Genomic DNA, 24,023 nt, shown 5'->3' on the forward strand with positions numbered 1-24,023 from the left:
AGATTAGTATTTTTCTGACAAACCCAGGATCTAGTAAAAACCATAGAGTTGGAGACTAGAAGACCACAGTTTAAATCCCCAAACACTTACTATGTGACCCTGGGCAAGTCACTTAACCACCATGCCTCAGTTTCCTTGTCTATAAAACGAAGGGGCTGTACTCTATGTACTCCAAGGTCTCTAAAATAATAATCACACTCAAAATTTGTTTTATTACAGCAGTTCCACAGCCAAATTATCTGCATATGCTAAATCTCTTTACTAGACTGAATAATCTATGAAGGCAAGGATAATTTGTCTCCTCCATGCCTGGCACAGTGTTCCGCATAAGCTTAATTTTTGTTGATGTGACAATGTCATCAAATAAAGAAAAGAAGCCTGGGATAGGTACTGCATTTTAATTATCATTCCTCAAGGAGGGAAACTAAACTAAATGAAACTATAAATATTTTAAAATAAGAAATTCATTTATAAAGATACCAGAGGTTAAGTCATGTCAAGTTTACTTGGTGGACACTTGGCTCCCAACATAAGATGAAGAAATACCAAATAAATACTAATTAATTAGGGAGAAACAAAGTAAATGTTGGGGTGTTCAGGTATATACAAATAAACATAAAAATGAGACCTAACAAACACATTTTATTATTCAAGAGAAATGTGTCTGTAGAGATAAGATATATGCTTCCTAAACATTCCAACACAAAATATGAATTGCAGTATTTAAATTCTGTAGACCAAATTCTATTGCCAGTACTCACTAATTTGTTGAACAAAGGATATGCAATTTTATGGATCTTAGTTAATTCCCCTTCTGAACACCTTCCAGGCATTAAGACATTCAATCCTTCAAGGGCAAAGTATAGTTTAAAAGAACTTATAAAACAATTTATTACGTATGCAAATAACATTTTAAAAGGCATCCATACATAAATACTTCAATAGTCACTTAAACATCTATGTTGTTAGAATGATAACTAAGCAGGTTCACAGTGTTTAGCAGTGTTTGAAATACAGACGATCTGCTAGGAAGTTAATAGCATATTACAAGCAATATGTGTTGTTAAGAAAGATCTACCATTGGCTTAGATGAATGTTTCCATGATCTATTTATTTCTATTTATCTACTACATTATATATATGTATATATACACATATACACACATCTCTATTCATATATGTACGCATGTATATGCAAAATTAAATCTGTAGCAAAGGTCTTTGAAGGAGCAGGGTGCCAAATTGCAAACCTCCCTTCTTCTGGCCTGAGAAGAGAAAGGGAGGCATTAGAACAGCCAAAGGGTATCAGAAAGGGTCTACTTGCTAAAAACAAACACCAAAAAAAGCCTCTCCACATATTTCAGCAATTAGACGTTTATTTAGGCCAATAAGCTTCTCATGTCAAATGTACATATCCTCTGAGGAACTGAAGACTGTCCTTTACACTTTAGTGTTAAGTATATGGGTATGGGAGGGAAGATTTTGAAGCTATGTGGAAACCTACCTCCAGATAGCCAAAGGGCAAGATAAGAGAGAATGCTGGGGGGCAGCTAGCTGGTGCAGTGAAGAGAGTACCAGCCCTGGAGTCAGGAGGACCTGAGTTCAAATGTGACCTCAGACGCAACACTAGCTGTGACCTCGGGCAAGTTACTTAACCCCAACTGCCCAGCCTTCCCCCTCCAAAAAGAAAAAAAAAGAGAGCGAGAGAGAGAGAGAGAGAGAGAGAGAGAGAGAGAGAGAGAGAGAGAGAGAGAGAGAGAGAACACTGAGTGTCTGGGTCTGGTTATTAGATATATGGCATGACTATAGTGCCAAAAAGAAATCTGAAAGGCTCTATAAATAAAATTTAATTGCTTTGCCATTTTGTCCAGGGTCAGTGACTGATGAAAATCACCACATGCTATACCTATGATGAGCTTATCACTATTTTATGTATAAGATACTCAAACTTCACCTATCAAGACAGATTTGATCCTTAATTCTTAAACTCCTTTCTCTGGATATAATCACCTCTTTAATCCATCTGCTATAGTCCTCTTAGAGATAATAACAATGCAAAAATAAAATGTACCCCCTTGTCAAAATAAAGTATAATCTACAAATCCACATCAAAAGAGATTTTTAAATTGTTCTTTTCTTCATAAAAGGATTCTTCACTTTGCAGATTTCCTTTAGTTGGTTCCCTGATACATTTGAGACATTTTATTTATGAAAATGTGTTTTTTTATTTCAACTCTTTAACAATGCATTTATGTAAAATTAAGTACAGGTGTATTGAAAAGCTAAGAGTTAAATATTTTAAGTGAAAATGTTCTAGAAAAGCAGTTATCACATATAACGGATGGTGGATGGGGGAGAAGGCTGCTAGACTGAACTCAACCTTCTCAAAACTGTAATCACATTAATATTTACATTTGGGTAGCTTCAGTGAAGAAGTCCACTATTAAAAGCCTATACTCACTATAAAAATGGGTCTCTCGATGGATACTTTTTACTAAATATTAAATTATCCTAAAATTATCAATTCTATGATAACTCATTGTTACAAATGAAAAAGAAAATAACAGTATAAATTTACTAATAATTTTTATTAGAAAAGGGAACATGACTGCAATATCATAGTTTATTAACATAATCAACTTCTCCCTAATCACTGAAAGATCATAAATTGTACTTATATAAACTTTTCTGTGTTTTATTTTTGTGTCTAGGTATAACACAATTTTTTTTTCTTTTTAATCAGTATAAATATCCAACGGAGGAGCAACTCTTACCTAGCTTACACTTTCTTTGGGAGCCAATCACATCAAAATTTATTATTATCAATGGAAGAGATTCTTTATATTCTTTTTCTCTCTGAGAATCAGGAAATACATACAGAATTCAATGTATTGATTCATTTACATGTTTATAATCAACTTTGTGAACAAAAACAATCTAATCAATAACTTCTAATATTTGCCTTTCACCATAGAAAAGTTCTTATAAAATTCTACTAAATGTTTTGTTCTAAAGAAATCCACTTTCTCAATAAGAAATCAAAATGGCTAATAAAGAGAGAAATACAAGCTGTGATTAGTTGAAACTGAAAGAATATGACTGCATTTTACTGTAAACTATAACAGAGTTCTTTTGATGATGGCGTATTGTCGAAAAGCCCAGAGTTGGGGGCGGTGAAGGGGGAAATCAAAGAAAATGGATACTTTATAAGATACCTGCCCATGATCTCACGGGTTTCTCATTTAAAAGACAAAAATGTTTAAGATAAGAAATTATTTGCATTACTCTGTTTATGTGTTCTTGGAAATTATCATTGGCATAGTATTTGTTGGTAGCTTCAAACAGCTTAAGGTTCAAAACCTGTTGATAGTAGATTAGTAGCATGGTCTTTATATGTGAAGACACCAAGAAGAGCAAATAGGAAGGAAGGAATAAACCCGCATTCACAGTGTTTAACTATTTTCCTTATGATTAATAATTTAATTTCTAATATTTTCTATGGAAAAAACAGAACTTGGGCTTATTTATACACTCCATATAACTTACACAGTACAATAGAAACTTCTTTCACTAATTCAAATGCTGCCAGGGCATTTCATGAAAGATTTTATGGTTCCTGAGAAAATGTATACTAATATAAACCACTATGGAGAATCACCACCAGTAGAAGCAGAGAAACAGTCAGTCATCTCTTATACCCAATGTAAAATGAACATTTAAGGGCTTATTTAACCATATGGATTCAAATCAGAAAGTGCTAAAAACAACTGTTAATAGGAGGATTTTGTAGAAATTTCTTTAGAAATTTATGATGCTGTTATCCAAAAAAGTATTTTTATAGAATTATGAGGTTAATTAATATAACAATTTAACAAGGCCATGCTTGTAATTCATCATGGCTTTATCCACAAGCCATAATCCATAGAGAAATTCCTGGCCTATCAGCTTTTATTTATTTAGTTAATTTGATTTTTTTAAGGAAATTGGGGTTAAGTAACTTGCCCAAGGTTACACGGCCAGGTATTTCTGGGTGGGTGCTAAGTGTCTGCGCCCAGATTCGATCCCAGGTCATCCTGACTCTGAGGCCGGTGCTTTTACTCGCTGAGCTACCTGGCCACCCCTATCAGCTTTTATTTTTAATACTGTATAACATTCAATTTTAAAATGCACTGACAATCTATATGTTATTGCACTAAACTAGGATCAAACATATTTCTTATGCTTTCAAGGCTTTCAGAAAGACAAATGAATTCCACATATTTAAACATTATGCTTCATGAAATATTGGGAAATTTGTGGCAATATCACATAAGATTGTTTCAAAGGAAGAGGTCTCTTGTGATTAATGTTACAAAATAGAAATGAAGGGGTGGGAAATTGTTGTCTGATGCACTATTTTACCACAAAAACTCTAGAAAAGTCTACATACTCAATTAATTCAATGGAAACTTCCTGCAATTACCCCCATTTTGTTTAAGTTTTAGAGAAAGAAAACATAAAAGTAAAAGAGTGAAAATACTAGAGGGGAAAAAAAACTGTCCACCACCAAATGTTAGTACCTATAATGTCCTCTCCTACCAAACCATATTTACACCAAATTTTATTAAGAGCATTTTTTAAAAAAACATTTTTAATTTAAATTTTTCTTTCCTTTTTCATAGTCATCCACTGGTGGCCTGTCTTGTTGGTAGCAAAATAACTGGGGAGAGAAGCAAAGTAATTAGTGAACTGGAAGAGTAGTAACTAATCAAGAATTAGTCATACAATATAAGCATAACTTTTTTTAAAAACATAATTTTGAAATCTACAAAGAGGATTCTTTAAAGGATGCTCTAGGATTAACAACAGATAATTCAGCATCAAAAATTAGTCTGGTTGTATTCCCAAAACAATTCTTTCTATCTATCTATCTATCTATCTATCTATCTATCTATCTTTCTCTCTCTCTCTCTCTCTCTATATATATATATATAGATAGATATACCTATTAACATGAGTGTGTTAATATGAATGAGATAATATTTGTAAAGCACTTTGCAAACTTTATTGTTGCTACGTATCCAGGCAGTCCTCATATAACTCAAAGAGATGATGAAAAGGAGAGCATGAAAAGGCCCCTCTCTATTGTCAGCACTCCTTTTGCTTCTCTTTGTTAATTACAAAACAAAAAAGTATATGGGGCCCGATCTAAAATATTTCCTTTGGAGATCTATAATCTAAACTTGTGTGATTAGATATCGTTAAATGGATATACATATATTTCTATGCTGTAGCATACATCTCCATGCATTTTGTCACATTGCTGTTTTCCCAGGAGCACAGTTGACAGTGATGACAGCTGAGTGTGTAATTAGTTTTCATTGTTCCCCTGACAGCCAGAACTCCACACAGGACCCCTTTATTTTTATGTTGTAAGGTATGTTGTAAATGCTATGGAGAAATACACTAATAACAGGTGTTTAATGATGGGCCCAGCAGCCATAGCGGGAGTAGTGCCAGAAGAGACTGGCAGCTCTGAGTTCTATCAATGTTTGCAGAAAGAATTTCATTCCTCAACTATTATGATGCTCAAAATATTGATGTAAGGCATCCCTGATGATAAAAAAATTATTATATTAAAGTAGGACTTTTGTAAGTTGAATTAAATGTGTAGAACCAAAACTAAGTCCTAGAACCAAAAGATAACAAAAAACTCCAACTATGGGGGTGAGACTGGATCACCTAAAATAATATGATTGATTATCCATGGTATGAAGAAAGGTATCGAATATTAATAAGTGGAAAAAATTCATTTAGAATAGCTCCATCTTCTGATATCATTTTTTTAACATGGAAGTCTAAGAGATACAGTTTAAAAGTTTGTTTTTGGAGGAAGGATTGTTTTGCTTCTTAACAATATGTTTAAAAAATTCAGTGGTGACATGAAACAACTGGGTACCATACTCCCTGTGGATTGTGCTAATTTGTTTTATACAGTACTTAAAATCAAGGGCCCCAGAGATGCTGTCATAGCTGACACTGGATCTTTCACAAAGGTCCTTTATCGCTTGATTAATTAGTAATTGGGAGACACATTTTGGCAGCTTTCTTTTCCCTATTATTTCCTCTGGTTTGGCTCAAAACCCTGTCAGGAGTGACACTATTTGAATCAGCGTCCTCTTAGTGCTGGCTCACTAATTTTTTATAAATGGAGCCCCCAGAGAACTACAAAATAAAGGTATAAAAGTTTATTGAAGCAATAATAATAAACAAATATATGAAGAAAAAATGTCATAGTATTCTAAACATCATTCCCTGTCTGAATCCAGGGGTACTGGTGAGACTGCACAGTCTGAAGGAAATGGCCATTAACAAAACCACTGCTTTCATCTGTTTGGAAGGAAAAAGGTTTTAACTAAATAAAGCAGACAAGCACTTTGCTGGTGGAAGAATGTTACATCTGAGCCTCCCTCTGCCACATATCTTCCCCCAAACCAGATGAATGAAATCATTCTCAGAGGCAAGTATGTTTAGGGGAACTACAGAGATGTTGAATCTATATAGTGGTTACAAAATCTGTGACTAAACTGAACAAAGAAACATGTTTCTCAAATGATAAGCTTCAGAATTTTTAAATGAAACTGTCAAGTATGATACTGGAAATTTGAATATAACTGCAAAGTCAATATGAGGTGCTCCAGTCCACAAGCAGCTACCTCTCATGTCACTAACTTCAAAAATGCAGGCTGACATTAGGGTGGCTCAAGACACTTGATGTGACAGTGTAATAGCCATGCTGAGTGTGTGTCAGAAGGTCACTGCTTCCAAATTCCAGCATCTTTCTTTTTTTCTTGCCCTGAAACAATAGACAGGGAACTAGGCTCATTTGTTCCCACTTTGTTTAACCTAACTGTTAAACACATGGGATAAATGTTCCCAACGATGTACAGTTTCCCCCCCTCCTGTTTTCCTCCAAATCTTATTGCTTTTATAAAGTATAAATAAATAAATAGAAATTTCAATTACAAAACTGAACACCACAGGTTTAATTTTGGTAAGGACAAAACTGTTGTAGATCAAATCCACCTTTATAGTCAAGTCTCTCTTTGCTCCTTATTATTCTATAAACATCAAAATGGAATCTATCACTACTACAAAGGATGTTAGCAATATGTACAGAAACTATGCAACAAAAGTAAAGCACAAAGTGATTTTATTCAAATCCGTTGTTTATACAGAGAGGAGATATTGCTATTTCCTTTACTTTCATACTACACATTTTTATGAAAAGGGGCAATAGATACTAGTTGTAAATTACAGATTTTACATACACTAATAATTGACAGGATATCAGAATACTAACACCTTGACAATCTGGAACAGCAAGAAAACAAAAGAGGAGATGTTTTTGAGTTCATTCAAAATAGAAAGGTCATTTTAAACATTTGGATGTTTAGACTCCTCTACTAGAGTTTTGTTTTGTTTTGTTTTTTACAAAGTAATGGTTATCCACATAACAGAAGTCCTGTATTAAAGTTGTTGACACTTACACCTGGACTGAAACAAGGAGCCCATTTGTTATCATGAGACATGCATCTGTTATCCTCCCCCTTCCTTCCATCCATTCCCCCACCCCCTCAAAAAGGAAAAAGAACTACCATGAATTTTACTTCTCTACTTCTTTTTAGTAATTTTGGAAATTCTAGAAATGATATTAGCAGATTTTATTAAATCATTAGAAATACAACTGTTAATGTACTCATGTCAGTCTACAGCACAGATGTTCAGGGTATGATTTGTTAATTCACTTTGTCTGACTTGGACTATATTTGAAATTTATCTTATGGCACAGCAGCTACATTTCTATAATAGACCAATGTTAGAAGAACCAAAGAGATGTTCATGAAACAAAGTGTACTCTAAGTTTTCTAACTCTTCACTAAACTCCAAAACAATTATTCTGGAATTCTAGAATCTGTTAAATCCTGAAAGAAAAATAATCCTTTGTGGACCTCTGTACCATCAGCATACAATATTCTGATAATTTTATATATCACTAAAGAATTCAATTACATAAGTGTTTCTAATAGAGACACGGAAGAAAATTATACAGAAGGGGTTTTTGTAATGAAACCCTTACTATATAACATGACTTTAAAATCTTTAAATGCTTAAATTTAAGTAGCCATCAGCATCTCCTCTTAGAAGGGAATGCTTTTTACTGAGGTACAGTTAAGAAATAAGCCAGTTAGCAAAAATATACTACCAAAGAGGAAATTAAAGAAACTATTTGAGGTTGAGTGAGGTTGACAAAATGAACCAGGGTAACTAATTAAAATATACATTTTTGTTGAAATTAATAACAGATATTAGTAGTTAAAAATATAAAAATGAATGGTGGTACAAGCTATCACTTAACATTAAAAGATGCATGTACTGAATTTAAATACAGTGTTGTTAATTAAAACATTCTTTTCTCAGAAAAATGCTTGTACAACATGAGACAAAAAAAGGGAGCTAACATTTTCATGAACTGATGGATAATACTATGTCTTTGATACTTAAATATTCCTTGCTCAAATAACTGTCATATGGTTTGTTCCTTTTCTATTATTCACACTCTTTCTGAGCTATTTTCATGAGTGAAATAAATTCAGCCTAAAAACAAAATGGCTGCTACTAAAGAGGTGGATATAATTGAAAATGAAAATTTATTTTTTCAACCTGGATAAAACAACTTAGATACCTTTTGGTAACTAAGGCATCTCAATATTTATGGGTATATATGCCCATGCCGTGAAACATGTCTACAAAAAAAAAAAAAAGATTTTATTTATCAAAAGCGGAGTGTAAAAAAAAAACTCACTTAATCGTTGCTTGCTAAAAATGGTTGTCCAATGCAAATAGGTAGTGATGTCACCTGACCCAAAAATTCCAATTGCATTACTTTCTGTAATGGAAATGTGCTATTTGGCCATTGATAAAGGCAGACAGATAGACCGACGGACTGTCACATCGATATATAGAGAAAGATGGATATATATATATATATGTACATAATACATTTGTGTATATGTATATACACACATACATATATTCATAAACATACATAAATACATACTTAATTTAAATGAGGAAAGTAAACAGCATAAGAAATAGGAAAATTAACAATTCAACTATATCTAGCCACTTAATAAAATTTTGAAAATTTAGCTGTTAGGTAATCCTTCCTTGGAGTGTAATTTTATTGTTCTACCTTACAGCTTAAAAAAAATCACAAAAAACTCTAGGATGCCAGATAGCAGAGCATAAATGTATCAGTTATATGTTTCCTTCGCTTTTAATTTTTAAAACTAAAAAAAATAGCCAAACTTATTTTTATTTCTCACTTGAATGAAAACTAAGACCTGACAGTACATTTTCTTCTATCTTACAACTGTCAAGTGTTTAAAGGATGTTTCTGAAGATGACGAAGGGTTATTTTATTATTAAAAATGATAGACTAGCACCTGAGTGGAAGCTGATCTAACAATAAACATTTTATAACACATTCATATCTCTCTTTCTGTATATGTATGTATGTATATATCCATACCCAATACATATATATGTACTAACTGACACACTTTTATTTTAAAATGACATTTATATCAAAACATAAAGTTTTACTATTTGACAACTATATTTTATAACCTTAAAAGCCAGCATTTGGATTTGTAAAAATCTTTTAGCTTAAAGATTAGTAATATGGCTTAGTTACTTTATAACATATTCTTTTTTTTAACTGTTGTAGGCCGTGGTTAAGGTTACCAGAAAGAGTACTAAGATAGAAACAGGTTTTATTTTTTCCCCACTCCGCTCTACTGAATGGTTTCTACCCAGTGTAACTGTAATACTCAAAGAAAATTTGCCATAATAAATTTATTTTAAAGTGTTTTCCATTTCATTGTATTGCCCATGTTTCTGACTTTAAAACACAAGCACAGAAAAACTTAAACCAGGCTTTTTAATTCTTAGTATCAAAAATAAATCATTCAGAATCACTTGAACATCAAAATAATCAATCATCTTAAACTTTTCCACAAAACAGCTCAAGATTAAGGTTAATAAACTGACTAAAATATAAATCAAACTAAAAGTATATGTAGTAATTTATTGACATTTAGCTATATGGAACTACTACCCTAAAAAGCAATTATAAAAAGTACATTGAAATTTTTAAAAATTAACTAAGTTTGAGATTTTTTTTAAACAACTTTTTCTCAAAATGTTCAAACTTTATCACAGAAGAAAAAAGAAAAATTTTCCAACTTAAAAGAATGATATTCACTAAATTTTTCTGCATTGCAAGAAATGCTGACTTGAGGGAGGGACATTGGGCCATAGAAGTGTTCCATCATATTACTCAAGGAAACTGTTTCCCCAACATTGGTTAATTTCCCAATAAAGACCAGAATTTTAACAGATCCACTTTGGGAAAGTTTCACAAATATGCAATAATAATGTGCAACAGTCATTGCTAAGTGCTATTTTGAACAAAATATTATAGTTACATAATATCTGTACCAATATCTATAGATGCTAATATATAAAAATGAAGAGGACGGGGAGCTGTCAAACAAAAAAAATCAGCAATTTCTTTGCTTTTAGTTAAAAAAATAAAGTGAATCAAGAGTTAAAACTAAGTAGGAAATTATTTAATACTTTATGGATAAATTTTCTTCATTAACAAAAATTCTTACATGAGAAAAGAGTGCTACTCCTACCTATATGTATTTCCCTGTTAAAATTAAAGCTTTAACTTCCTTTTCAGAAGATATATTTCTTGGCATGATTACACATATGTTTATACGTATGTGTGGACATACATATGCATGTATACATTTCCCGAGCCAGGAAAGTGCAGGACTCCTGAAGGACTAATTGTATTCATTCATTTTTTCAGCCCAGCATGTGGCTGGTAGATTGCTTAGTTCATAGCAACAGGGGAGAGAAAGAAACACTCATCTTTATCTGTCCCCATCCAACAGGAAACCAGGCCAGTGAGTGGAAAGCAATGAAATGCCTTTTCTGAGGGTATTTGTATAAGATAAAATGGCAAGAATTTAAGGAAGTCAATTTGCCCTTCAACTATGTGCTCCTTCTTACCCATTAACAGCCTTCAAAAGTTGAGGCCTATGAAAACACTGCTCATTGGTGGAAAGAAATAAGGTAACAAGGTATTCTTCCAGTCCTCTCATCTCCATTAAAATCAACTAACTAAGGATGTGAATTACTACTGAATGGTGAAGACTCTTCTCTAGAACTTATGGAGCTTGAGACCTTTTTAGCTCAGATTGAAAATGCCAAATTAGACTATCCTTTCAAGTGGGAGACACGTATAATTAATGTTCCCATCTACTTTCAAAATACCAGGAAGCTCACTGATTTTTATATATTTTTAAAATCATAATATGATGAAATACACATGTTACAAAACATATGTATCCTAGTCTTACTTACAAAGAAAATAATTTGAGGTGTTCACATAAATACTCAAAGCATGCACATGCTTTATTTTTCAAATATGCACCAGATATATAAAAGGATCTCTTTATAAATGTTAAATGTATTAAAATTATGATATACATCTAACAGTCATTTACTATTTAACTCTATGAATGTTTTCAACAAGTATAAATATCACTAAAATGTTTTAAAATACAAAAAGTGAAAGAAATTAACTTATTTTAAGTTCCCTAGTTCAACTCTTTAAAAATTTATAACAATGTTCCACTCTCTCCTCAAAAGAAACTTATGGAAGTGTAACAATTTTGCTCACTTTTTTTTAATTAGGAATTTGTTGACAGTAAGAAAAAAAGGTGTCTCAGAAAATATATATGAGACATATATATGAATTTCAAGAGAAAAAAATATCAAATGGAATATGATGGGACCCCAGGGGAATGTTACTCTTTTCTCCATTTAACATAGAGTAGTAGTATAGTGTTGGTTTTGAATAATGGATAGAATTCACACCATTTTCACAGCAACAAGATGTCATATTAAAAAGGCAACACTGTGTCAAGTTTTCACTACCATACTATGAAATAATTAATTCACAAGTCTTAAGTTGCAAATAAGGCAAAGGAAAAAACTTGATTATTTCAGAATGATGTACTAATCATCCTTTAAGTGGTGATGCACAAAAGTAGTCTTTCCTGTTTAGGAAAAGTTCTCACACACCTTATTAGCAACATAAGCTATGAACTAAAAGCAAAGAGAACAAAATTATACGTGAAATTGATTTTACTAAAAGTACACTAGGCACATTTAGCAACAGAGTGATTTCTTATTTCACTACTCCATACATAAATGTCAACAGAGGACAATTTTAAGTATTTTTTCAGCACATACTTTGAAAAATCCCATATACTCATTCTATTTAACTTAAGGACATTTCCCCCTACTGATAGCAGTGATGTATTTATAACTCATCCTAATTTAAGAGTTTCCAAAAAATCTTAATTATATCATATAACTTTTTAAAATAACTAAGGAATAGATGTAATTTAACTCACATAGCTAGATGACCACATAAAATTACTTTAAAACTTTTAAAGTTCTTTAAGAAATAAGATACAAATAAATTGTCTTTTTGTTTGGAGGTTACATTTTTTAAATGTTATTTAGATGCTAGAGCAGAGTTCATAGGATACCACTGAGTATCATTTTTTTTTCTAAACTTCACTATTTAGGTAGGATTAACAAAATATTGTTAAAAAAAAACTATATTAGATGCATTTGTCACAACTGTCCATTTGAACTGCTATTACCCAATCTTATTGATTTCCATCCTATTCATTACATAAAATCAATTCTGTTCGCTATCCCATAAATACTGACAACTTTTAACACTTACCAATTTTAGAAAATAACTAATTTTGTCAAGAAAGAGCAGATAAATTAAACATAGATTCTAGCCAATTTTTTTCTAACAATAAAGAAGTTAATATTTTTTCTTCTCTCTCTGTATCCGTTTATGGTTCCAATGTATCACTATGAGACCAACTAACTACTCAACAAACTACACAATAGAATATCCAAACCCTTCAATCAAGACAGCAAATTAAATTCTGAACTTATCTAAATTTTTTTCTGAAGTAACATCATATTGATATAAAATATTTACTTACATTTTATACAATACCCATTGTTGCTACCTTTGCATTTAGTGAACTTTTTTTCCTCTTGAAGCTAAATAAAAAGCTACTATAGAAGCAATTAGAGCTATCCATTTTGTTTCAAAAGATTACTTACCAATTACATTACTGGCTTGGTAAAATCTTAAACAAGCCAATATGATTACAAAAATAATATTAAAAGCATGGATATCTTCCTTTGCAAAACACATATTACTTAAGAAAGAAAAGTTTAAAACACTAGACTTTTAAATATTGTAGCATGATGGGCAAAACATTTGGCAGAAATATATTTCCTCATATAATCTTTTACCTTTCACTGCAGGATTTTATTCAAAAGCTACTTTACTGGGTTTAGTTCTTTAACTCTCTTCTTTGGTAACATTTGATGAAACACAGGATGTGCTTTTTTATTCAACATTTCATGTGTGTGACATGTTTTCCATTTTAAAGTTGTTAACTTTAGATGGGAGGGAGGGGACAAGAAAAAAATCAGGTGATAAATTGGTAAGGATACACTATTTCATGAAATGTAAAATATGAATCTCTTTTTAAAATATCAGCCTTTTGGTGGGAGATTGTCAGTATTAAATTGGTCTAGTAACCTAAAAGGAGGAACTGAAAAGTCTCACATTAGAATACTCAATTGACAAGAAAACTCTGGGCACTTTAAAATTCTACAGATTAACTTTGTCTCAGCCATTTCAAACCCACCATGGAATACTGAGCAGAACAGTTTTCTGCAGGCAAGGCAGATCTATTAAAAAACATGACCTGTGACAAAAATCAATGTGCTAATCTCAACCCAAACAGCAGTATCAGGAACATAAAACAGAGATAACCTAAGATAAAATGTCCTCAAACTCACTCAGACCAGCTTGACAGGTTAAAAAAAAAAGGGAGGGGGGGGAGTTCCATCAGTTTTAACGAGGAAAAAAGATATATCAAAACAAATGGATACTAAGAGAGAAAAGGTTCACAATGTTTAGAAGGATGATGTGAAAAGGAGGGAGATCAGCCCAGCAAAGAATACCCAAGCTAAACCACCTTATTTCTCTGTTGTTTCACCTAATATGATCAGTTTAAGTTTTTAAAGTATAAATTCCTCTGTTTCATAAACACTGTTTAATAAAACCCAAAGGGAATAAATGAACCTACATAATGAGCCTTGCTTTTAACACCATCACAAAATGGAGCGTTTGCTTCATTTGTCTTGTCAGGTTTAATAAAAGGCACCTCCTCTGGTAGGATGGCTTCTCTTTCTCTTTTTGTAATAGTGCTAAGTGCCATGTCAGAAATGAAATAGGTTGTCCTGTCCCACTAGATAGATAGATAGATAGATAGATAGATAGATAGATAGATAGATAGATAGATAGATAGATAGATAGATAGAGGTTTATGTATCTTGTTTTGTGTATTCACTCACACTTAATGCTTTAGGAATGTTTGTTGACACCACCTTGTGTTGTGCATTTATCACTAACAATTCTACTTTGGTTGTATGCTTAGTGGAGACTTTTTTCCGAGGTTGGGTGGAAGGGGAAATCATCTTTCTCCACCAAAGAAACAGTTCTCCCATCTTCAGCGAGAACCCAAGTGGCCCGCAGGGGTAGAAATATGCACCTTCTTTACTGGGCAGCCTTGGCTTCAGCTGGGATCCTCTCTCATCCCGGGACAATGGAGCGGGCTGAGGGCCGGGCAAACCGGTTGAGAAGAGGCGGGGATCGCTATTTGTACCTCCCTCTCCTGAAGCGAGCGCTTAGAGCTCGCGGCAGCCACGTGGTTCTCCCGAAGCACAGCACTTGGCGCGGCTTTCCCGTGAAACCGCGCGCTCCGTGCGGACTCTCTATTTCCCACCCCTTCTGTTCAACTTTTATGTTCATAGTATGGCAGTCCAGTGACCTTATGAGTTTCCGTTGGCCAATAAAGAAATCAGCCCTAGGGGTCGAGCAAAAGCGGGTGGGATGAGGAGTGGATGGATAGTAAAATAGGAGCTCAGCTGGAAGGGATACGAGGCGGATCGGGTCAATTTGGGTCCATTTCGAGTCGGGACTCCAGTGGACCCCTGGGCAAGGCCTAGATGTAATGCCAAAGCACCCCGAGATTCTACTGGTTCATCAGACCGAAGATGACTCAGTAGCTGGACCAGACTCAAGTCAATCAAAAAGCCGCGGCTGGACCGAACCGACATTTCTGCTTACCCCTTCAGAATTCTCATTTCTCTTTTTTTTGGAGGGGGGGGGAGGGAGGAAGCGGGTTGCCAAAATGTTTATCAAGATATATCTAGGAGAATTGGCGAACAGAGCTACCAAAATAACGAACACACTTGGCATCCATGAGGTAACCTTTGTATTAGAGCAAACTTTTTGCCATCATAAAAAGGACGTGGGGGGTGGGGGAAGGAGAGAGAGAATGGGGGTAAATCTCCACAACTGCCAACTCAGAGCAACCAGACTGATGGATGGGCTATTGTATTTCCTCTCAGTTTAACGAGTTAAAGGAAAACTAAAAGCTTCCGCTTTCCAACTCCCTCCTTCCCCTGCCAGTGCGCTCGGAGCGCACCGAAAAAGTTTAGGGCTCGACCGGAGGAGAGAGGCTTGAACGCCTCGCAGTGCACAAGGGAAACTATTTTCCGCTAAAGGAAAAAAAAAAAAAAAAAAAGAAAAGAAAATTGCGGCTGGGGGAAGGGAGAGTGCGGTTCTGCAACTATACGTTCTGCTGTTAGGATTGGTTCGCTTGTCCCGAGCCCAGCAGAGGAGGAAGGAGAACCTCCGCCTGCCTCTCACTCTTTTCAAGTTCTCACACTGCGCGTTCCAGAGGAGTGAGGGAGGGAAGGTTCACTAGTCCCAGGTAAACCTGGTCTCCTCCTGGATTCTCCAAGCGCACTTAACAAAGAAGAAAATTGAAGCCTCCTTCCCTGCTAATTCTGTCAGGATTCCTATTCCCAGTTAGAAAAAAGTCCTAATGGTTCCTGAGAGGTCGGCGCCTCAGGCGTTTCTCCACTCCCCCCCAATTCCTCTCCTCTCCTCCTGTCCTCTCGCCTACCCCGTCGGCCTAGAGAGACGAGGACCCCAGATCGTGGCCCTCTTACCACCACCCTCTTACCTGGGGTTGGTGCTGTTCCAGTAGACAGCGTAGCGATCAGCGACAGCTTTGGAGCCAGGATCTTGGCTGAACACAGACATCCAGAGCACCAGAAACACCAGCATCAACATCTCCACGTGCAACATCACTCCCCTCCAACAGTGAAAAACACAAACACAGGAGGAAAGGGGGAGGGGGGGGGGGGGAGGAGGAGAGAGGAAGAAAAAAAATGAGGGGAAAAAGGAAATGAAAGATCTAAACAGACGTCGTAGGGGACGAGGGAATGAGAAGTAAAAGGAGTAAAGAGAAAAATCACAGATTTTTTTAAAAAATCAAGAGAGCTCTCCCACCCCCCGGAGGGGGGGAGGGAGCGGGGAGTTTAAGAAAGAAATAAAGAAAATAAAAGAGGGAGAAGAGACGCGTGGGTATTTCGTGGTTGGGAGGGGGGGAGCGGGAGGATGCCAAATCTGTTTCTTAAGAAGTGGGAGGAGGCTGGTCACCCCGGGAGGGGGAAGTGGGAGCCGAACCCGGCTGTGGCGGCGGCTGCACAAGGAGGAGGTGGCGGCGGCGCTCCGCGCACATTCACCGGGAGTTCAGTGCAGCAGCCACAGCGAGACATACACCAACCCACCCACCCCGGCTCAGACCGTGTACGTCCAGCTGAGGGTGGTAGTGGAAGCTGATGGGTTCTTCTCGGGCACTGTTCTCTCGCTCTGCCTTGTTTCGTTCAAAGTTATTTTGGTAGTTGATTAAAAAAAAAACCTGCCGAAGAAAAATGGTTGGCTTGGGGAATATGCGTTTCTTTTCGGAAAATAAAATACTCCCCTCACCACCACGCTTTTGCCTTAGCTTTACCAAACCCGTGGAAGTCTTTGAGGAAGTAAATGCTTCGGGTTCGGGGAGGCTGTGAGACGCAAAGATGGGTGGGGAAGCAAAACTGCTCAATTAAATCTCACTCTGCCAAGGTCCTGGAAATGGTTAAAAAGTAGTTGGGTTGAAGAAGAATGGCAGTGCCACCCAAACCTTTAAGAAAGTTTGGTCCTTTCCTTCATCCAACAAAAATGCTCGATAGAGTTTGGCTGCGGTAACCGAGATGAAGCGGTGGTTCTGCGGCAGCAGGAGGAAGAGGAGGAGGAAGAGGAAAAGGAGACACCCGGTGCGTTGGAGGAGACTTGATAGAGATTTTTTTTCGTATTCTTTTCTTTGCTGGGCTGTGGGTGCACCAAAGAGTGTAAGAAACAGCAGATGTAAAAATCAGCCAATCCACGCAGTGCTGTGATGCCAAATCAAGCCGACACAAATAAAACTGTTTTGCTTGAAGAGTGAAAAAAAATTTTTTTAAATGAATCCGACAAACTCTGGGAAAAGCTGGTGTCAGTCGCCTTGTCCGCACAAGGACTGAGATCGAGATACAGGCATAAACTGAGATCCAAACATCTCCTGAGCAAGCTGTCAAAGTGTCTGTGGCTAAAACGAGTCCAATCCCAGGAACATTAACTTGGAGAAATGCATAAATCAGTTTCAAATCAGAAAAAGAGCAAAGAGAGAGAGAGAAACCTCACCGATGACTACATCAGAAAATCGTGTTCTTCGGCAGCTGCTCCCTTTTCTTTTCCGGAGGGAAAAAAAAAACAGCAACAAGAGGGGGGAACCACACTGCTACTCCCCCCCCCCAAAAAAAAGACGAATCCTGCAAGAAAAAGAAAAAACTTCAGGGCAGCGGCAAGGTTTTAAAGACTGGGGAGGGGGGGAAAAATTCAGTTTTGAAAAAAAAAAGGGGGGGGGTGCTTTGAGGGAGAAAAAAAAAAATCTTAAACAAGTCACGCCCCCTTCGCAATGACCTGCGTGTAAATCCGACTTCAGCAGCAACCTCGGACAATCCAAAAGCTGGGCGCCCTCTGTGCGATGAACATATGCGAATACGTATGCAGCATATATATTTTATATCCATGCATATGTCTGCATGTGTGAGCGATCTGGAAGCTGGTTGGCGTGTATGCGTGTATGTTTTCGGAATATGTGCACAGAGGAGGTGCAGCCAGCAAGCTCAGAGCCCAGGCGCTGCTGGTTGATCACGTGGTTTTTTTTTTTTTTTTCATGCAGTTTACTTGGGAAAGGGGGATTTGCAGGAGCAGCCAGTCAGGGAGCAGTCTGCTGTTTGCTTACAGATTGCTTTTTTTCCCTCTCTTTACTCCAACCCGATTGGATTGCAACCCGAGAAAGAGGCGTTTTCCTAATCTCTTCCCCTCCCCCCTCCAAAAACACCGGCCCCACCTTCCTGCAACCTGACTAATTGAATTACTGGGAGATCCGAGTGGCCTGTATCCACTACAGGAGCTTGGCTGTTGAGAGTAACCCTTTGGATGCTGCATTCTGGTTAGAATGTTCGAAGTATTCGACTCCTTTTGCTTCAGAACAACTGGGGCTGGGGGGGGTCTCCTCACGGTTCCGAATCGGAACCGTGATGAGGTTGCGTTCTCATGGCGGGGGGGGGGGGGGCGGGGGGCGGGGAAGCAGTGGATGATTTTAGGAGGGGGTGTCATTCTAAGAGTGGATTCATCGCTTTTTCAGAAGACAAAGTGTGTTTCCTGTTCTCCTTCGGTGACACAATCTCTGCTGATTGGGGCGTAGCAATAACAGCTGTATTTTTATTATAAAATACAGTCCCTTAATCTTGAAATTTTATGTCTCCTGGTGTTTTCTTGTCTGAAGAACCAGATATTCACTGGTAAGTAAAAGACATTAGTCTTTTACTTCTTAGCAGTGATTTAAAGGTTAATAAACAGAAAGGGAGACATTTCTTTAAATTGGTTTTAAAGGGTGCTCTAAAAACACGTATTTTTTAAAAAAATTCTGAGAAATCACAGTTGAAAATTATTACAATTCAGTGCAAACCCGCAGCCGAGAGGACATTAATGCGGCAAGTGATCCTATTAGAAATACTTTACACCCTGTACATTTCAGCTAAGAGAATGTATTCATCATAGCCCTCTCGGCAACTGCTCATCTCTCTTCAATCCCACTTCCCTAAAGGCGAAAATGTCATTAACACTTAAGGGGGGGGGGGTACAGAAAGGAAGGAGGGTTGAGAGAGCGAAGAAAAGGTTTCCTTTATTCTTTGACTTTATAGACAGGTACATAGACATTTGCATTTGTCTGGCCACTGAAACATAGTAACCTGGCAGCAAAGTTTGGGCAAATAACCTGAATGCCTCTGGGTTTTCACCTGAGGACGTCAAGGGACATCTGCTTCTGGTGTCCAGAGGGAGAGTCTACATACAGCACAGAGACTGCTGCAATTTTGCAGCTCGTTCCCTCGTGCCACTCCGGGGCCACTGGAGAGTATAACTCTCGAGGTGTTAAGGTCTCAAACCTCCCTTTGTATTTTTTTTTCTTATTCTCACAAGAGTTTTCTGCCCCAGTGGGTAGGACTGGAGAAAAGAGAGCAAATTAGATTTTGCCCCTAAAGCCTGCCACTTCTGCCTTGTACATGCTACTCCACTAGAACACATTAGCTTTTTCTCTCACATCCTTTCTTTCTCTTTCCCTCGCCCTAGCTCAGGATTTCTGAGGCTCTGAACTGTTTGAAAGCGCCCAGACTCCCTCCAGTGGTGGATTTTTGTTAAACACTCTTTTTAAGTGTGCTGCTGGACATTATAAGAAATAGAAAGGACATATTAAACTTATTATATTAATATTCATTTAGATTTTTTAAAAAGAAAAAAACTCTGATAGGAATAGTGCTTGCTTAAGAGTTTTATCTCATGTTTGCTTTGTATTTTTCCCACAATGTTACCGAAAAAAATCCTCAATTAGGAAGATTGAAATAATATACAAAGGTGTCTAGCTAACATTCTTCCAAATCTTGTGACTGGGTCTAGATTTTAATCTATAGAATTCTGGAACTTCAAATAAAGATATTCATCCAGTAGTAACCAAAGAAATCTAACACAGAGACACCTACTCTTTTCTAGAAATTTTAAAGATTGGATATTACTTAACTAAAACAGAGGAAAAGAACTTGAACAGTAAGCTCCAAAGATTAAGCATTTTCTCCATATAATGTTTTCCTCAGTTTTCATTATTTTATGTAATCTTTCCTGAGACTAGGTTTTTTTTGTTGTTTTTGTTTGTTTTTACTCAGAAAAAGTATCTAGTGTTAGCTTCCCCTTAACTTTTTTGGAATAGTAACAATAGATACTTGGATGACTGAATCGGCATTAAAAGAAATCTGGATGGTGTCAAAGAATGAACATATCTTTAGTAAGGGGAGTATCTACTGCCTTTAATAAATCTTTTATGGAAAAGTGCTAATACATTTGTGAGTGGAACTTTTTTAACAAACAGATACTATATTATATATTTATGGCATAACTACTTGTCTAACTTGTTTAAAAACAAAAAATTAAAAAAGAATTATACTTATTTGTTGCTTAAAATAAATGCTATATATAAATGAGAAAACCAGATGCAAAAAAAAGACCTTGTAGATTTAAAAATATTTAGCATCTTCCTACTTTGGTTAATTATATGATCACTTACTATAGACACAAGGACTTTAACCAGATTATCAAATTATTCTATCTTTTAAATATGAAAAGTATGAGAATAAAGAAAAATACTGAAATTTATATCTCAGGCCATTGTTCAAACAGGCACATAAAATGCCTATAAATGAATATTCATATGCTCCTTTTCTTGCTTATATAATTAAGAATAACTATTTTTTGAAGTTATAACTGCTTAATGATTATTACTTTTTCATTTTATTCTGATCTTAAGAAATGAAGCAAGCATTTCCATAACATAGTAGAATAGGAAGGGGGAAGAAAAAATGATTGTAATCTTGTATTTTTTTTTCTTCCTTCCTTCCCCCCTCCAAGATAGGTACCATTAGACACACACACACACACACATACACAATAACACACACAATCAATCATTCTATACATACTAATAGAAATTATTGTATATAATATAATAGATATATTAAATAAATAAATCATAATATATAATGTTATATATAATTACATATTATATATGATTTAATAGATATATTAAGAAAATATATACAATGATAGAAATTATTGTATATAAATAATATACAAACTAATAGAAATTAGTTCTTTCTCTGGATGCAAATGGCAGCTTCCTTCATAGGTCCTTTGTAGTTAAACTAGGTACTTATAATAGTCAAAATGATTTAGTTACTTAAAGTTGTTCTTCAAGCAGTATTGATGTTACTATATACAACTTTTATATTTTATAAAAAAAATACTTTTTTATAGTATTTACCCCAGTTACATGTAAAGAAAACTTTTAGCATTCATTTTTATAAGAGTTTACTTGCCAAATTTTTCTCCCTCCCTCTCTCCCCTCCCCTCTTCTGAAAATAGTACACAGTTTGATATAGTTTATACATGTGCTATCTTGTAAAAATATTTCCATATTCATCACAGTTGTGGAAGAAGAGATCAAAAAGGGAAAAAAAACCACAAGAAAGAATAAAATGAGTGAAAAAAATGTGCTTTGATCTATCTGCATGCAGAGTCTATCAGGTTTGGTTTGGTTCCTGGTTATGGGCAGCATTTTCCTTCCTGAGTCCTTTGTACTTGTCTTGGATCATGGTGTTGCTGAGAAAAGCTGAATCATTCATAGTTGATCATCAAACAGTGGTGCTGATACTATGTAAAATGTTTTTTTCCTGGTTCTGCTTATTTCATTTTGCATAAGTTCATATAAGTCTTTGCAGGTTTTTCTGAAATCTGCCTGTTCATCATTTCTTATTGCACAATAGTATTCCATTACATGCACATACTACAGTTTATTCAGCTGTTCCCCAACTGATGGGCATCCTCTCAATTTCCAATTCTTTGTCACCTCAAAAATACTATATATATATTTTACACATGTAGGTCCTTTCCCTTTTTTTATGATCTCTTTAGTTTACAGACGTAGTAGTGGTATTGCTGGAAGAAAGGGTATGCACAGTTTGGTTGACCTTTGGGCATAGTTCCACATTGTTCTTCAAAATGGTTGGATCAGTTTACGACTCTACCAACAGTACATTAGAGTCCCAATTTTCTCACATCTTCTCCAGCATTTATCATTTTCCTTTTCTGTCATATTAGCCAGTCTGATAGAGTGGTACCTCAGAGTTGTTTTAATTTGCATCTCTCTAATAAAAAGTGATTTAAAGCACTTCTTCATATGCCTTTAGTTAGCTTTGATTTCTTCATTTGAAAACTGCCTATTCATATCTTTTGACAATTTATCAATTGGGAAATTGTTTGTATTAAGTTTTCTACATATTTGAGACATGAGGCCTTTATCACAGACACTTTCTGTAAAGAATGTTTCCCATCTTTCTGTTTTCCTTCTAACCTTGGTTGTATTGGTTTTGTTTGTACAAAAACTTTTTTTAATTTATTAAATTAGTAATAATAGATAATTGAAATGATCTATTTTATATTTCATAATGTTCTCTATCTCAATTGGTCATAAATTCTTCCCTTCCCTATAGATTTGAAAGATTATTCTTTGCTCTTCTAATTTGCTTATGGTGTCACCCTTTATGTCTAAATCATGCCAAAGGTCTGTTATATGTAAGTTTCCTAATATTCTGTTTACCTCCTTAGTTTCTTTCTTGTTTATTTTTTGGTTGTATTTATCAAGTTCTGAGAGGACAGGTGAAGTTCCCCACTAGTATACTTGTGCTGTCTATTTTTTCTGGTAAATCACTTAACTTCTCCTTTAAGAATTTGGATGCTATAACACTTGGTCCATATATGTTTAGTATTGATATTGCTTCATTGTGTGTGGTACCTTTTAACAAGGTGTAGTTTCATTCCTTATCTCTTTTAAATAGGTCTGTTTTTGCTTTTACTTTGTCTGATTGCTACTTCACCTTTTTTTTTACTATAGCTAAAGCATAATAGATTCTGCTCCAGCCTCTTACCTTTGCTCTGTGTCTGTCTCTCTGCTTCAAGTGTGTTTCTTGTAAACAACATATTGTAGAATTGTTTTTTATCTACTCTGTTATCTGCTTCTGTTTAATGGGAGACTTCATCCCACTCACATTATAGTTATGATTATTACCTTTGTATTTCCCTCCATCCTATTCTTTCTCTGGTCACTCTTCTCTCTCCTTTCACCCTTTTCCTTCTCACCAGTGTTTTGCTTCTATCTACCACCTCCCCTCATCAGTCCTCCCTCCTGTCAGTCCTCACCCCCACTTTGCGTGACCTCCTCCCCTCCTACTTCCCTGTCTAGTAAGATAGCTTTCTATATTCATTTGATTGTGTATATGATTTTCTCTTTGAGCCAATACTGATGAGAGTAAGGTTTAAGTGAAGCTCATCACCAACCCTCCCTTCTTCCCTTCCTCTGTAGTAGGTCTTTCATGCTTCTTCATGTGACATAACTTACTCCATTCTACCTCTCCCTTCCATCTGCATCCATTGCACTCCTGTTTCTCATCCCTTAATTTTTTATGTCTTTCCCTCAAATTCTCCCTATTCCCATGCCCTCTATTTATGCATATTCCTTCTAGCTGGACTACGAATGATACAATTTTTTTTAAAGCAATTGGGGTTAAGTAACTTGCTCAAGGTTACACGGCCAGTTATTTTGTGTGGGTGCCAAGTATCTGGGGCCAGAACCAATCCAGGTCTCCTGACACTGGGGCCAGCGCCCTTACTCTCTGTGTCACCTGGCCGCCCCATGATACAATTTTTTTAAGAATTACAAGTATCATCTTCCCATGCAAGGATGTAAATA

General features: G+C 35.7%; 1 protein-coding gene across 3 annotated transcripts in view; it reads right to left on the reverse strand.

Moving 5' to 3' along the window:
* EFNA5 (ephrin A5) overlaps window positions 1-18,259 on the reverse strand; it is a 352,273-nt gene extending 334,014 nt beyond the window's left edge. For all 3 annotated transcript variants that reach the window (XM_069088130.1, XM_069088129.1, XM_069088128.1), the window contains exon 1: window positions 16,266-18,259. In XM_069088130.1, coding sequence (XP_068944231.1) covers window positions 16,266-16,390 — 125 coding nt within the window. In that variant the 5' untranslated portion in view covers window positions 16,391-18,259. The remainder of the gene's footprint in view (window positions 1-16,265) is intronic.
* Window positions 18,260-24,023: the final 5,764 nt, after the last annotated feature.

This window comes from Petaurus breviceps, unplaced genomic scaffold (assembly GCF_028583685.1).
Source record: "Petaurus breviceps papuanus isolate PSGF00001 unplaced genomic scaffold, PetGlider_PUasm1.0 184, whole genome shotgun sequence".
Taxonomy (NCBI): domain Eukaryota; kingdom Metazoa; phylum Chordata; class Mammalia; order Diprotodontia; family Petauridae; genus Petaurus; species Petaurus breviceps.